A 16030-nucleotide genomic window follows, 5' to 3' on the forward strand; every position below is an offset into this window, starting at 1 on the left:
GGCAAGTAATTATATATTTTATATGGAAATGTATGCTTCACGCTGAACAGTTTGCATTGTCCTTCATTTATTCTCAATATACATGTATAAATCATAATATACACACCAAAATAATCTTAAATAATTTATGTCCAAAGTATGCCATATATGGGAATAATATAAATTAAATAACTGGATTTCACTACAATTACATTGATGAATTAAATTATAAGTTTTAAGCATTGTATCGACGTAGCATCCCCTTTGTATCTGTTTAACTGCCGTAGCAAGTGCAATTTGGGTTGTTTGCAATGAGTAGTGTGTAACTCATATAATGTACAGATGTTTAGCAATACAGCTTCTTGTAAACTCTTTGCTGGATTCCTTGCAATTGCATTTTCCAATAAATGTACTGCTGCTTTCAGTTGTCCAGTATAGAGAAGACATACGGCCATGTTGTTTATTACAGTGATGTTTGAAGGTTCTATCGCTGATGCTTTTTTAAAAGAATTATAAGCTTCTTGAAATGCATTTTGAGCAACTGCAATTAAGCCGTTATCCATATGTTCCCTAACGGTTGTAGGATTTTCTCTACTATCTGTACCAATGGCGAATTTCTTTTCTGCAGCAGAGACATCTCCCAGGAAGAGATATGCTCTACCGATTGCAGAAATCAATATCTGTCTTTGATCAGGAGTCCAATCAAGAGACTCGCATAAATTTTCCAATACATCCACAGCTAGAACGTAATTCTTCATGCCAAGAGCACAATTGACAATGGAAATAAGGATTCTTGACTTTCTTCCAAGCCATAATCTTATTGAATCATCTCGTTCAGCTAAGGAAAACTTTGCTCGACCTCCATCTTCAGCTAAGCCCATTTGTAGATTTCTTATTATTTGTCTAACAGTTGCTAGAATTTTATGAAGATTATCCATAGCTAATTTGGACTTTCCACAATAAGAAGGGATTTCTGCCAGCAGTAATCTAAAGGCAAATGAAGCCATAGAGCCTGGTCTGGTACCATATAATTCAGGATAAAATGTGAAGAACATGTCAGGCTTATCAAGATTTCCAAATGGTCTTGATTCATTCTCCAGAATGTCAATCTGTTTTAATTTAGCAAGCAAAGCAAGTCTAGTAAACCACAGCTGTAGAGAATGTGGAGTATGTTTACTTGGGTGATCTATTTTTCCATATCCTTGTCCATACACTGCGATGAGTCTACCCGTTAGGTTGACAGCAGCTCGATAACATCCAGCATGTATTAAATTTCTCAAACCACGTTCATCCTGAGTCACATCCGAAGCAGTTAAAACATTTCTATGAATATTCTCCTCTTCACCTAAGAAATGAATAGCAGTTTCTTTTGTAATGTCAGGCAAGTCACCCTGAAGCATCAATCCTGGCATGGTAAGATTTATTCTGTCAGGAAAGTTGTTACCAGGAGTCAAGGCCAGCGAAGCAAGTATCTTCCTTGTATGTTCAGAAGGTATCCAAGCATCTCTATGCGAATCACTAGCAGTAACATGATCTGACACACGTTCCGTATCAGAGAAAGAACCATTAAGGAAATCATTAGATGTAGTTACTGACATTGTAGTGAATACAGGATGTGGTGTTGGAGCAGAAACGGATGCGTTAAGTATATCCGAGTTTATGTCAGGAGAAACTATTTCGTCAAAGATTGTATGCGTTGCATTACTAAAATAGCGACCCAAGCCACTGTCCAAAGATTTCTCTTCTACAGATTCCGCAACATCTTTGTCTACTTCGGGAGAGGTTACGAGTTGAGACATATTGACAGTGATGTCTTAACTGTTTCTTCAACTATAATAATACTTAATATTCGTTGCCTTCATATACTCTAAAATAAAATTTCTCAAAAATTAATTCTTATTCCCTTTTAGTGAAAGAAGAAACATTTTTACGTACCACTGACAGTATAGATTGTGTGAATGATTTTGAGGTTATATAAAGTAAACGTCAATTTCATGAGGTGTCAACAATGGCACAGGTAGACTCCATCGATTAAAAATGATTCAGGTATTTCGTTTTAGAATAAAACATAATAAAATGAAAGATGGAAAGACTAAAAAGGATATTAAAAATTGAGGAAATGATTGTATTTCTAATAATCTTAGATACACCAATAAAGGTGGATATTAGGGTAAATACATTTAATTACAATAGCTATTTGCAAATACCTTTTGCAATAATAAATAAAAATATTTTTTCTTATAGTATGCGGTTCCCTTGCACATTCTGTTTATTGTTGAGCATTATTTTCTCTTGGCGTTTCTTCTCTTCTTTAAATGCTTCTGCATTGGCCTTTCTTTCTATTCTTCGTTCTTTTCTGTATTCTTTTAAAGTCTTTTTTCGGTCTTTCCTCTCTTCCGGAGTTTCATTCTTTGGTCTAACACTTAACACACTTAAAGTAGATTTCATAGTGTTTGCAACTGATTGGGCACCTCTTGGGAGCTCAGATTGATTTTGCAAATCGAATTGCACCAAACTTTTCGCCGTTAATTTACCGTATTGTCCATCGAAAACATCTTTAGGAATACCTGTTTTTGGATTAATTTTTATCTTTCCTGGAGTCTGTATAAAATAATACTATGTTAGTAACTTAGACATTTTTTTTTCTTATTCCTTTTTGCTTTATATGCCCTAGGCGATCAAGTGCTAGAACACAAAAAGTTGATATTCATTTATGAAAACTGTTACCTTTGGTTCAGAAATTAGTTTTGGATGATTATAAATATTGCTATATGTACTCAGGATGCTCTCACAATCCCATTTATCTCTTTCTCTGGGTTCAACAATAAGTTTTTCCAATTTCTCATCACCTTCCTCAGAACTTGAGTATTCTGTATCAATAATTTTCATACGATCTTTCATTAATTTCGTCACATTTTCTGTCTACAAAAAAAAACATATGAAACCATTTTATTGTAGAAAAATTATACTGGATACTTACATCTTCTTTTTGTTGATTTTCAAACTCTTTGGCATATTGTAACACAATGTCAGAATCAGGTTCGACGTAACCCTCGATTTCGTCACAATCCAGGGCGCCAATTTCACTTTCGTCATATCCAGCATACATCTAAAATTTAATAAGGATAAAAACTTCTTTCTGTAAAAATGTTTCTTTTTCTATACAAGAAAACGTACCCGCTCAAATTTGTCATCGAGGAATGTCAGCTGTTCATTTCTTTTCATAACACTGCTACTCATAGAATATTCTGTGAAGCGAGATTTTGTTTCTTCATCTTTAAATGTGAACTGAGGTCCATCAAGACTACATACTTCATCCCTTTCTTCATCTGATACTTCCATATGACCCATGGAAGAAGCATTAGAATCCCTTTCACCTTCCTCACTTTCATCCAATTCTTCATTCTCATCCTCCTGATCTTCACTGAATGCATCCTTACTATCAACCCCATTTGCTAACTCTAGAAAATTGTCTTCTAATTCATTATCTGGATCATCAAAGTCAAAATCATCGTCCATAGCTGCTACAACATCAGGATCAAGATCCAGTCTTAGTCCAGAGACTGGTGCAGCTCTGTTGAGCAAACCCACATCCTCTTCAACAGTGGAAGCAAACACTGAGGAAGGCAAATTAATTTTTGGAACCTCATTCTTATTATCTTTCTCTCTGTTTGGATTCTCCACTTGCTCCCATTCAACAGGCAATGAGTTAACGTCTCGTAAATGTTGCAAATAGTCATAATCATCATCAAAGTATATTCCATATTTTTGTTGCTCCTCCTTGCGCTTTGTAGTATCCACTGACTTCTTTTCAGATTTAGAAGATTGCGATTCTCCTATTGGTACTAATACTCTTTGTGAAGCAGTTTCATCAGCTGCTAATGGATCTTGTTGCGAACGATGAACTAGGTGAAAGCTCACCGAATTCTTCTTATCAATAAACTTCTTTGACTTTCCCTTCGGCTGAAAATTTTTACCATAAATGTGTTATAGCTAACCTGTTGAACTTTCAATAACAATTCTAACTAACAAGATAATTTAAATTACACATACCATATTTGCAGTACTTGCTGACGAATTGCTGCAATAAAAATAAATTTGAATTTATACAAAATCCTAACGATTTTTACTCCAACAACAACTCCTTACAAAACACTGGATAACACTAGACACATGTGCACACAGTGTTTCTCAACTGCATCTCTAAAATACATTAGGTCTGCCTCGTTACCTACACCAGAGATGAGTAGGGAGATGCACAACGCTACGGTTTTAGAGGATACTAAAAGCATGGCACTGAATCGCAGCGGCGTGTCCGGAAGTAGAATTTTGTGATCATTGCCTCAATTGATAATGCGGATCCCGTCATAGCCCAGCTGACCGCGATCACGAACGTGTAGCCTGGCGAGCAGAGGCTTTCCGCTACTTAACGCTAGTTCACAAAATAATACTTACAACGAGGCAGCTCATCGAATATAGTCTAAATACCTTTTTTCTTTGCAATTCTAAGTTCGAGCGCACAGTGTAAGGTCGGTAAATTCAATATGACAAAAGCCATCAAATGATGCCTGCCTGCACTGAAGCGTATGATGCCACCAGTATATTGAATAGATATTTTACCGACGTTGTGCAATAAAACTATTGTTAAAACCTATCAGGAACTATAGAACTCATCTAGAACTCTTGAAAAAGCTTATTGTTGAAACATTGTTCAAAAATTGAGATGCTACACGGGTGTTAGCTCCAGGACCGCACTTTTTTAAAATCTCTTAAAAATGTTTCAACAATAGGCTTTTTGATTAGTTCTCAAGGAGTTCTATAGTTCTTGATAGGTTTTAACCATAGTTCTTTTATGTAACATCAGCAAAATACCTATTAAGGATACTAGTCGCACCATATGCTTCAGTGCAGGTATGCATAAGGAGCTGGCTTTCAGTGTTGTTTTCAGATTGTGTTTCAAACAGTTCCGAAATAGTTCTCTCTAGTACTCAATGTTGGGACCATAGTTCTGCTTGGAACTATTGTTAAATAATGCTGGAAGCTAGCACCGCATCGCTGCACTCCTAAACGCAAGCAGGCATGAGGTGATGGCTTTTGTCTTAGTAAATCTTATCGAGACTACACTGTATGTACACTCGAATTTAAGATTACAAAAAAAAATATTTAGGCAATATCTGATGAGCGGCCTCTTTCTAAGGGTTGCTCTGGGAATCAGCGGTAAGTTGCGGAGAACCTCTGCCCGCCAGGCTATCCGTTCGTGATCACGTTCAGCTCGGCTACGACGGGATATGCACTATCGACGGAGGCAATGATCACAAAACTCTATTCCCGAACTCCCTACTCATCTCTGGCCTAAAACCGTAGGGTTGTGCATCTCCCTACTCATCTCTATCTACATTTTCTGCACTTTTCAAAAAGCGCAGATTCTCACTGGTTATTTAAAAATATCGTCCAATAAGAATTTGCACTTTTTGTAAAATGCAGAAAGCGTAGGTAACGAAGCAGACATATTGAGGGCGTTAAAGTCGGTCAATGGAAGATTCATGTATATAAGCTTATATTTTTCAATCCTTACAAATATTTTTAATACAAAATGCCAAATATTTTTCTTATATCAATTGCAGTACGTATTTCTAAACGAAATTCTGGAATTACTAAACATGAATAATGAATAACTATTAAGATTCAGTAGAATAATTCTAAAGTAATGTCTCCCCCCCCTTGTTTAGGGGTTGGTAGGCTCCAATACATACGGTTAGGGGATGATTATCGATGTTCAATAAAACGAACCATAAGTACCAAGAAAGCAAAGAAAAATGGGCTTATTCGACCGTTTAACGGGTCTCTTAGGTCTCAAGAAAAAAGAAGTAAACGTTTTAGTAATCGGCCTTAATAACAGCGGTAAGTCAACGGTCATAAATCATTTCAAGCGTGAGGACGACCGTTGTATAGACATAGTGCCAACCGTCGGCTTTAATGTCGAGAAATTCGCATGTAAGTTACATACGTAACAAGTGAATTTAATAATATTTGATATCACTTAATTAAGCTTTTTCAATACACAGCACCTTAATAGAAGATCGACTTTATTACACCTGCATTTTATTGGATCACTGGCAATTGCTTACACTCACTACTTTGTACACCTAATAGGAAAAATATTTCCGTGTGACAAAAAATATATATCTATCTAAACTAAGTATATAATAAGAAAATATGTATCTATATATTTTCTTGAAACTCTGAACCAAAATCCAATGTATTTAATACGTAGAACTGGTATTAACTAAAGTGTAATCAGGAGATAGCATCCAAGGGTAAGGACAGCTCACCTAAGTCTATAACTTTATGTTCAATTGTTCTTTATCCTGAAGCAATATCTTCTGATATGCCTCTTTATATCTTTCGTTCAGCTCGAGCATTTTTATTCTTTGCTCTATCTTTAAGTACACCCTCTCTTAAACCTGGTATTTTCTTATTTTTATTTATTTGACCTGGCGATTTAACAAGAATGGGAATCTTGGATTTTATGGGAGTTGTTTCTCTCGTACTAGTATGAGCTTGTGCTTTATCTTTCTTTAGAGCTGAGTTTTTCTTCAATGATCCCTTTGATAAGTTTCCAGATTTTATTTTTTTCCTTGTTAGTATTGTTTCACTCTTAGTAGGTGTCAAGTTTGATTTAATATCGCTAATATTCCATTTCGTCAACATTTTAAAGGAAGCAGATTCCTTTGACTTACCTCGAGAAGGCGTGCTGGTAAAAACAGGTAGTTTCTTTGTACTTGCGCTTGATTGAGTAGTACTTCTACTCCTTTCAGATTCAGTATCAGTCTCATCACTTACTGCAGTCTGTTTTTTAGTCTTTGACACCTCAAAATTTAATTGAGTTTGTTTGAATTTACTTTTAACGTTCCTGGACGTTTCAAATTTATTTACACTGCTGGGTGTCCCAGAAATTTTCTCAGTCTTCTTCCTTTTGTTTTCTAAAGTTAAGATAGGATTATCTTCAACTGTGACTTTATCCAGTAGTGACTTTTGTTTCTCATATTGTTTCCTTTTTATGGGCCGAATTCGTCGTCGTTTACGTTTTAGTGAAGATCGAATGTTTTTGTATGTTTCACTCTCTGTATCACTGATGTCCTAAAACAAAAATAGATTTCCTAATGTGCACTTATGAAATTAAAATAACTACATAATAATTTAAAGAAAACTGAAAAATTTACATTTAAATCCAAAGCACTATCACTATCAATTTTTGGAACCCAAATATATGAGGTAGCTGAACCATCAATGAGACTTTTAAATGCTTCTTCCAAGTTCATATGTTTAAAATACTTTAAATATAACGTTAGTGCTTTTATTCTTCTCTCTGGAAATTTTCTTGTGCCCAGTGAATCAATGACACCTCGATATGGCTTGATTTCACAAGAATGATACTCTAAATACAATACCAAATCAAGGTATGTACTAGATTCCATTTCTTGCACTTCAAACAATTCTAAATTGATTTGGGTGTAATTCAAATTTGTCCATATATGGCAGTTTATCATTTCACTTGTGAGAGACTGTAATTTTTAATGTACATTAACATTTTCAATTCTAAGAAGCATATTTATTCAATCTAAGGAAAGTACCTTTAAATTATTAAAGTGAGTCATGCGATGATGATAACAATATATATGATGTTTGCAGTTTCTTATGAAACACATAATATTTCTTGGATTTTGTAATGGAGTTTCTAATAAAACTTGATGTATGTCTAACCAATTGGGCATTATCCAATGTCCCAATTTGGCTTTATCATCCTCAATCATTATCTGAACCGCATATTTATCACATTTTTTGTATTCCCCAAATGATGCAAATTTGAATACAACACAGTTGTCTGTGAATTTGACACAGTGTATCCCAGCATAACTATACAAGGTATACTGTAAATTGACCTGCGTATCGTGAACATTATTCTCATTTTTGTTCAGGTATTTAAGACATTCGTGAACTGTTTTGATATTGTCATCATGACCAAACTTTGTAATGCCAATACCATATTCTAAATTAGAGCTAACAACTTTAAGTTCATTAATCTCCTTCTTCAAGCGTTCTTTCTTTTCTTCCAAAGATTCTAGAACAATAAATGAATAATACTTCCAAAACAATTATTAAAGCACGTAATAAACGAAGGTTAGATGAATTTCTGTTTACCCTCCATATTATCCTTAGAATTTTTCTTAATTATCACGCTACTGCTGTTTTCAGTAATATTACTTCTCACTGACGTATTTGTGTTATTTATTAATATTAATACTTATCGTCTCAGTCAACGTATCAAATATTATGTGACACTATTTTGAATTATCCCGGACCGACAAGCATTACTCCTCATACATACCTATAGTAGGTATGCCGTGGTTCTCAATTGCATATGGTCACACAACCCTCTTTAGTATTTTTCAGGAACTACTTAACGATCACATAAAATTTATATTTTTCAGTCAAAAATGTCGGTTTTACGGCATTTGACATGTCTGGTCATGATCGCTATAGATCACTCTGGGAACATTATTATAAAGATTGCCAAGGAATTATCTTCATAATCGATAGTAGCGACAAATTAAGATTAGTTGTCGCCAAAGAGGAATTGGATATGCTACTTCAACATCCCGACGTTGCCGGTACAAAATGGTAAAAAGTGATTTGAACTTCTATGATAATTCTGATATCTTGCAGGTCGAAAGATACCTATACTTTTCCTGGCTAACAAAATGGATTTGCCAGATTCTCTTACAACAGTTAAACTCGCATCAGGACTTGGACTCGATCGTATACAAAATAAACCTTGGCATATTCGTGCGACAAATGCAGTAACTGGCGAAGGATTGCAACCAGCTATCGAATGGCTTACGGATCAAATAAGAGATATTTATATTAACAAAAGATAACGTCGTTTTAATAAGGAACTAAATAATTAACATCTGAAATCATACAACCGTCCATAAGTTTATCGTAGAGTGTAATCGACAATTAATAGTTACACGTAAATGAAGAATTTACTGAAAATGTCAAGTTCAACAAATAAATTGATATTCATTCTAGATTTAGATGTTAGTCCTTAACTTTCAGAATTAAAATAAATACAAATTTATTTTTCTTGTGGTTTCTGTCTGGAATAAGTGTAACCCGTCGAAAATGTAGTAGTCGGATTTATCGACCTTTAATATTTACATTTTTCGTTTCCTATCTACGTCAGTATTTTTCTCCTGGCTTCTTAATATCGACCTGTGGTGTCTGACAGGTGGATTCCTTATCAGTGCATTGATACCGAGTTTGCAGCGAAAATATAAAACATGACAGAGCACCACATGTTTATAGTGTATCTAATTTTTGCTGTAATATTAAGATATTCGGAGTGTTACAGTATCGAGAAGTATTCTTTGCTGATGCCGAATGTTAGACCGAATACGGTGAGTTTTTACGTATTAAAAGTTTATGCCATTTTTTCAATTTTTATACGAACCATATGGAGAGAAGAAGAGTTATATTTTATAATATAATATATATTTAAAGAATAATATTTATAGGCCTATTACTTGTAATCTTCTTGCTTGATCATTCACGTCTGTTACGTCATACATTTTATCGTCTATGATTTCCTGAAATATTGCGTTATCTTCTTTTTATAGTATCTCACGCTATAATGAGAGACCCACGAAATTTTTGATAAGATTTAACTTAAATGTATTCTTGCTCTTTTTTGTGATATATACTAAATTAATGTTGAATATTTTAATTGTTTAATGTATGTAAAAATATAATTTATTAATTTAAACAAATTTGTTTTACAGCCGGAAATATATTTATGTACTCCAATCAAAGTGGATTCTTCAAAAAATTATTATATTGTTGCATTTGAACCCAATGCTACAATGGCAACAGCACATCACATGTTATTGTATGGTTGTTCTAAACCAGGCAGTTCCAAACCTGTTTGGAACTGTGGGGAAATGGCAAATGATATGACAACAGACACTGAAGACACAGCTAGTCCGTGCAGTGAAGGATCAGAGGTATATAACATAATAACTATTGAACTGCAATGACAAAGTATTGGACTCGAATATCTCATCAGTTATTGACTTTTCAGATTATTTATGCATGGGCAAGAGATGCACCTAAGCTAGTTCTACCCGACGGCGTAGGTTTTAAAGTGGGAGGAGATTCTTCGATACAGTACCTGGTGCTACAGGTACATTACGCCCACATAGATCACTTCAAGGATGGCAGTACTGATGATTCTGGAGTATTCCTGCATTACACCTTGCGTCCATTAAATAAATTAGCTGGAGTACTCTTGCTTGGAACAGGTGGAAACATTCCTCCGAAGAGTACAGAGTACATGGAAACGTCATGTGCGATCGAAGAGAAGAAAACCATATATCCATTTGCATACAGAGTACATACTCATACGTTGGGAAGAGTTGTGTCTGGGTATTTAGTAAAGCAGAACTCGGAGTGGATAGAACTAGGCAAGAGAGATCCTATGAAGCCACAAATGTTCTATCCGATTCACATAAACGTAACAGCTACTTTGGGCGATGTAGTAGCAGCTCGTTGCACAATGCATAATGATCGTGAAACCTGGACTTACGTTGGGTCCACTAACAATGACGAAATGTGCAACTTCTACCTCATGTATTACGTAGAGAGCAAAGAGCCACTGCATAAAAAGTATTGCTTTACTTCAGGACCGCCTAAATACTACTGGCACAAAACTGATCTGCTGAATATACCGGACCGAGAAGCTTCCACCTTATAAAAAATGCCGTATGACATGAACAAGTACAGTGTTTTACACAGGACGATTTGATTTCAATCTTGTCTAATGAAAAAGATGAATTGAAAAATTCAATGGGCAACTTCTGGTGGCTGGTATAAACTTTATTGAGTTGGAAATCAAATCGTCTCTGTTTGAATTCCAATCGTGTCTCTTATAAAACTGATATCATTCTTAATCAAATCTGAATAGCGAATGATAAAGAGCAGGATCTTTGTTAGGTTTCTTCTAACTTCTATGAAAGTATATTTACTTGGTTTATGTGTGATATTTAAAAGTTTACAAAGATTTTATCATACCGAAGTGATTTTACCTGTAGAGCTGTCAAAAAACGTACAAGTCTGCATATTGCCTTGGTCATTTCTACTTTCGCGACCCTGATCAAGTAGCGAATCAGTTCATGACATTCCCGACAGATGGCGATCGCAAGATACTTCTCTGGCACCTGAAATTATTTTTATTCATTCACGCATCAATGCAATATTGTACTTAAAAACGTACCTTTTTACTATAGAATCTCTCAGTTCAAGTATTTTAATTATCCTTACTTACATTGACAATTTACATTGTATTTAAGTACGATTTCTAACATACGTCCATACACAAAGCTTTGTACCTAAAACGTTAACTCGCATAATAATTGCATTACAGTGTCATGTATATGTTATATTACATAATGTATCAAGTATTAGAGTAGTAGGAATTCTACGCCGAGCCTAAGTCAAACAGTTAAAAAGTATGCTCGACAGGTATAAATTAATTAGAAAAGAAGACGCTATTACTTTAAGTTATTTTAAATTTCATTGATGGTGAGGAAATTCCGTTCCATTATACCTCAATAATTTTCAGTTAATGTGATACTCTACATTTAAAAAAATGATTTTAATATAAGTTTTATGACTATCAAACGTACTTATTCCCAACCGCAAACAACGGGACGGGTAGATTCAATTTTAAATGATAAGTGGGCGATGAGAAAAGTTCCTCGGTTTATCCTAAAGTGCTCATCGACGATGAGAAGATTCATAAACTTTATAATATCCATTCCGATTTATGTCATTTCAATACGCTATATTTTCCATTCAGTCGTCGATATGAAAACTTACCCTTACTATCCACTGCTATGCGTAAAATCATATCCGCACAGATTCTCAGGCCTGCACGGATGATAATACGGACAGAAAACAATATTAAATAAATACAATAAAGGATCTTATTCGTGGTGTCCTTATGAAATTACATATAGAGAGATATAGTATATTAACAAGAAAAATCCACAAGTAAATATTTTCAACAGTCTATCAAAGCGAATACTGTATAGAATCTTTAACAATAATTATTATTAAATTATCAATCACTGTCAATATCAGTACGACGCACGTACATTTCATGTGAAAGTCTGCGTATGTGTACTTGCTATTGAAAGAATTTAATTTGAATAAAGCACTTATACATAATTTCTCCAAGCGTTGTGCGTCCTAATAAAATAAAATTATACCACTTTGTCCTAACGTTAGTGTCTACCATATACAATTATAATATGCGACGTATAAAAATTAGCCTCTTGTGTTTCCTCATACCTGAGAAACATCCTTTCAGTGACAACTAGTTACTTTCAACAATTGTTTAGAGCAAATTATGGTTATCTGCTCCCTCTACAGAAACAATGCAGCGCCGATGTTATCACCAGAAAATCGGATGGTAAATGTGTATCAAGCTGTAAAGTTATGTATTACATTAAGAGATGACTTCAATATTTCTATAAAAATTTATTTAAAAAAATCTGTACCTACCAAATTTTTAAATGTATAAAATTACCCAAAATCCACTAATGCCACCAAGTTGGAATCATCAATATCAATTGCAGTGGCCTTCATGAGATACAAAGGTGACCTAGAAAAACAATTGAAGATAAGTATAAAGCTTAGATAAAGTATATAAATTTTCAATGAACAATTTTTTTCTCAAATTTGTAAAATAGTGATATTGCAATTTACACGTTGCAGATGGCGCCTCGTATGCAAATATGGATTTTAGTATAAAATTCGGAATGACATAACCTCAAATTTTTCAATTTCTCTTGGGATCATTGAACGAAGCTAATAAGTAGAAAAGTTAATTAATCGAGCCATAAGTCCTCGGTATTCGAAGCGGAACCAGAAGAAGAATTGAACTGGGACACCCCAGACGTAGTTCTCTCGTTATCGCCGAAATCAAGTAGCTGCCCAATACAAGTGGTCTTGACTTTGGGTTCTCGTGTACTGGGCCAAAGTGCTCGTGCAATACAGTACTCCTGTACACAGAGAAGTGCCATATCGATCGTCAAGACCGAATTATGAAATTAATGCGGATCTCTCGTGCCGCCTTTTGAACGGGTCGTTTGCTCGACGCTCTCCTTTATGAAGGCTGCCATCCACATCCATTGTCGCTACCAGGATGGATCGGTATTGATATCTGTAGTATCTATCTATTATTTCTAACGCCTATCCCAAGCACCATACCGATATAACTTGTCTGCCAATTGTTTGCCCTGACATGTTATTTTATTGATTTTTAATTTTTTTTTTCTTAGTTCTCACTCGCTGCTGTTCCTTGCAATGCTACCGGGCTAGGTCTGAAGTTAGCTGCTTACCGGAAGTGGGTCGATGGCTGCACGTTTCCCGAAAACAAATGAACGGAGAAAGTGTGGGCAATTGCGAAATCTAATGGAGGCGTGGCTGGCATTTTGAAGTCATTACTTAATGACCGACAATAAAATCCTGCTTCTATCTGTTACTTGCCGTTGAATATATATATATGTATCAATATATATGTATATATTGCTTGAGACGTTGATGATGGTAGTAGAATAGGTGGTGGATGATGACACGCGTTTCTCGGAACAACCAAAAAAAAAAGACCACTCTGTACGCCCTCCGACAATTCATAGTATGTAATTTGATTTGAGTGCTGTGGGAAATGAATAAAAAAGAAGGATAACAGAACTCTTTGTTTAAGTGCGGCTGGTTAGTAATAACGATTTGAACGATCGTTCTAATAAGAGTACAACAATTTTTCATCAGGTTAGGTTGGGTATATAAATTATTGCGATTTAGTAATTTTTTTTTTCTTCATATGGAATTATCCTTACAGCAGTCTACTCGAAAAATCTATTATTCGATGATTGGAGTTTACCCACTGATTTTGAAAATATGAAAATGATATGGCGTCCATTTTTAAGATTCTACGTACTCGGTGTGATCCGGTATTAGATGTAAATAATTGGATGCCTTAATTTTATGAACTTCCGGTCTGACCTACTTCGCAAGAATCGGTAAGAGGAATGTCAGGAAATATTTAAGATTTCTGAATGACTAGTCGAGTCGGCGCTTTTATTATATTAGCGACGCGTCGTCTCGTTACCCGTAAAATCGAAAACCGGTTTGACACCGCAATACGCGCTCACGTCTTCTCTTTCAAAACGATTGAACCGATTCGTCCACCTATCGAGTATCGAGTTGGTTTCTCTGGTCGGCAAGTCTATGGTGAACCGATTATTGTAAATGGACAAATTTTCTATAATACAGGTCGTCAGATCGATAATCGAACATCGTGTACGTCCTTCTGTGGAAGCAGAAAATATCGATCGAGTTCACGTCGACCAGTGAAACTTTCCGGGCGTACAAAATTGGACCGACCTTGCTCGTTACGATTACCATAGGCAGTCAAACGTTGTAGAAAGTAAAAACCGGCTCGGTGACACATGGTCGTAACTCCGCATTTTAATCGGACAATCACTTCCGGTCGCTCGGGGTGAACGTTGCTGCGCATCAGCCAAGCGAATTGACCGAGTCATTTCGAGAATCGAACCAGACGCTCGAAAAATTCCGGAACTCGATAATCACTCAGGTCTTACTTTACTGTTTTTATAGAAATATGAAAGTGCATATAACCATAGATTTAACCATAGTTATATAGTACACACATGTTACCGATTCTCATTGAATCGCATAGCGAGTCTTATGTTAATGAAACTCACATGTCACGCATATCTTGACATTTGTCGTTAGGAAAGTAACGAACTGTTATTGCGAGAGTCTCTGACTTGAAAGTGAGTCCTCGATCACGTAGTTCCAAGATGCGAGCTTCACATATGGCCTAAAAGTTTATACTCGTACGACCTCACATAACCTTTTCGTATGAGTATAGGTAACGTGGCCAATTCGAGGACAACGGGGTGGATAATAAATCAGAGTTGTCGAATTGATCGGTTCACCATCCGTTTCCAGTATCTCGAACCGATCCATACACGAAATTTCGTATGGAGTATACGCATGTGTGGTTCATGTAGGAATCCTTAATATGTTTCATAAATATAAATTATATACATCCTGATATAAGGTAAGCGCAAGAACTGGATATATAAAATGTCAAAATACCGTTTTGTACGGTGTGGAAATTAAAGGACCTTACAGTACAGGCGTTAATTTAATTGATTATCCACTTACCGCAATTACACGGTTTTTATCGAGTTCGATCGATGAATCCCACCTCTGTAGAAAATACCATGGTAACCTTGTGCCAGGTTAAATCGCAGATTCTCATACGGCAATACATTATCCAGGCTCGAAAAATTATTAGCCTGTGATAAAAACACTGCTTGTCCATTAGACATGCTCTGTCGTGTTAACGTATGTCTACGATAGACTATTTGTCCATGTGTCATATCCGACACTCATTATCTTATAATTTCACCAGAGGAAATGCGAACCATTCACGATACAAGATCATTTTAATGATCGTTACAGATCACGGCCTAAAGCACACACAGTGTCATTAATCGTCATTAAATAATACCGATCGCCATGTTGAATGTTGGTGGATTTTAAATTCACTTAAACACACTCGCGTCAAATTAGATTCACTCGTTACGATCGGACAGAAGTCCGTCAGTCTTTTGTTTGACTTCTGTCGTATCCTTATAGGTTATATTGTCTCAGTATGTTCCATAGGAATGTATATGCATATGCGGATGCCATAATAAATTTCAAAGAATGGTACGTGCAAAGCCAACAAGCTAGACTCTGTATTTTCTCTAGTAAGAAAGTGGCAGGAAGTTAAAAAAACATAGAAAGGTAGAAGGTGGAAGGATAAGTTCGCGATAGCACGTGGGGCGTAGGAAAGTCGCCATTGGTTCTCTGCAGGTTGAAGCCCGCCCGCCAGCCAGCCAGCCGGTAGTCG

At 35.6% G+C, this 16030-nt stretch overlaps 4 protein-coding genes and 1 long non-coding RNA gene across 8 annotated transcripts; 2 read left to right on the forward strand and 3 right to left on the reverse strand.

The window, feature by feature from the left end:
- Nucleotides 1–31: 31 nt before the first annotated feature.
- Nucleotides 32–2066, reverse strand: LOC107270758 (trafficking protein particle complex subunit 12). Its single transcript, XM_015746080.2, has 2 exons — nucleotides 1915–2066; nucleotides 32–1846 (listed from the first exon to the last, which is right to left on the reverse strand). Exon 2 carries the CDS (start codon nucleotides 1776–1778, stop codon nucleotides 201–203), a length of 1578 nt encoding a protein of 525 aa, XP_015601566.1. The 5' UTR covers nucleotides 1779–1846; nucleotides 1915–2066; the 3' UTR covers nucleotides 32–200.
- Nucleotides 2067–2090: 24 nt separating this feature from the next.
- Nucleotides 2091–8373, reverse strand: LOC107270759 (protein LTV1 homolog). 4 transcript variants are annotated; one of them, XM_025088094.1, is made up of 6 exons: nucleotides 8182–8373; nucleotides 7614–8101; nucleotides 7203–7544; nucleotides 6720–7119; nucleotides 4033–4060; nucleotides 3752–3942 (listed from the first exon to the last, which is right to left on the reverse strand). In XM_025088094.1, exons 1-6 carry the CDS (start codon nucleotides 8186–8188, stop codon nucleotides 3897–3899), a joined length of 1311 nt encoding a protein of 436 aa, XP_024943862.1. In that variant the 5' UTR covers nucleotides 8189–8373; the 3' UTR covers nucleotides 3752–3896. The 4 variants fall into 4 exon arrangements, with proteins under 4 accessions (XP_015601567.1, XP_024943862.1, XP_015601572.1 ...); XM_015746081.2 differs by lacking the exons at nucleotides 6720–7119; nucleotides 7203–7544; nucleotides 7614–8101; nucleotides 8182–8373 and adding exons at nucleotides 2091–2580; nucleotides 2707–2901; nucleotides 2960–3088 and having other exon boundaries at nucleotides 3157–3942; nucleotides 4033–4199; XM_015746086.2 differs by lacking the exons at nucleotides 3752–3942; nucleotides 4033–4060 and having other exon boundaries at nucleotides 6060–7119.
- LOC107270766 (ADP-ribosylation factor-like protein 6) lies at nucleotides 5505–9073 on the forward strand. Its single transcript, XM_015746090.2, has 3 exons — nucleotides 5505–5973; nucleotides 8472–8651; nucleotides 8707–9073. Exons 1-3 carry the CDS (start codon nucleotides 5796–5798, stop codon nucleotides 8916–8918), a joined length of 570 nt encoding a protein of 189 aa, XP_015601576.1. The 5' UTR covers nucleotides 5505–5795; the 3' UTR covers nucleotides 8919–9073.
- Nucleotides 9074–9222: 149 nt separating this feature from the next.
- LOC107270765 (peptidylglycine alpha-hydroxylating monooxygenase) lies at nucleotides 9223–12267 on the forward strand. Its single transcript, XM_015746089.2, has 3 exons — nucleotides 9223–9440; nucleotides 9822–10043; nucleotides 10121–12267. Exons 1-3 carry the CDS (start codon nucleotides 9324–9326, stop codon nucleotides 10790–10792), a joined length of 1011 nt encoding a protein of 336 aa, XP_015601575.1. The 5' UTR covers nucleotides 9223–9323; the 3' UTR covers nucleotides 10793–12267.
- Nucleotides 12268–12389: 122 nt separating this feature from the next.
- Nucleotides 12390–16029, reverse strand: LOC107270767. The gene is made up of 3 exons (XR_001538422.2): nucleotides 15298–16029; nucleotides 12604–12703; nucleotides 12390–12527 (listed from the first exon to the last, which is right to left on the reverse strand). It is a non-coding gene; the product is annotated as an uncharacterized LOC107270767 (long non-coding RNA).
- Nucleotide 16030: the final 1 nt, after the last annotated feature.

The sequence above is a fragment of the Cephus cinctus genome, unplaced genomic scaffold (assembly GCF_000341935.2).
Source record: "Cephus cinctus unplaced genomic scaffold, Ccin1 Ccin1_scaffold0814, whole genome shotgun sequence".
Lineage (NCBI taxonomy): Eukaryota > Metazoa > Arthropoda > Insecta > Hymenoptera > Cephidae > Cephus > Cephus cinctus.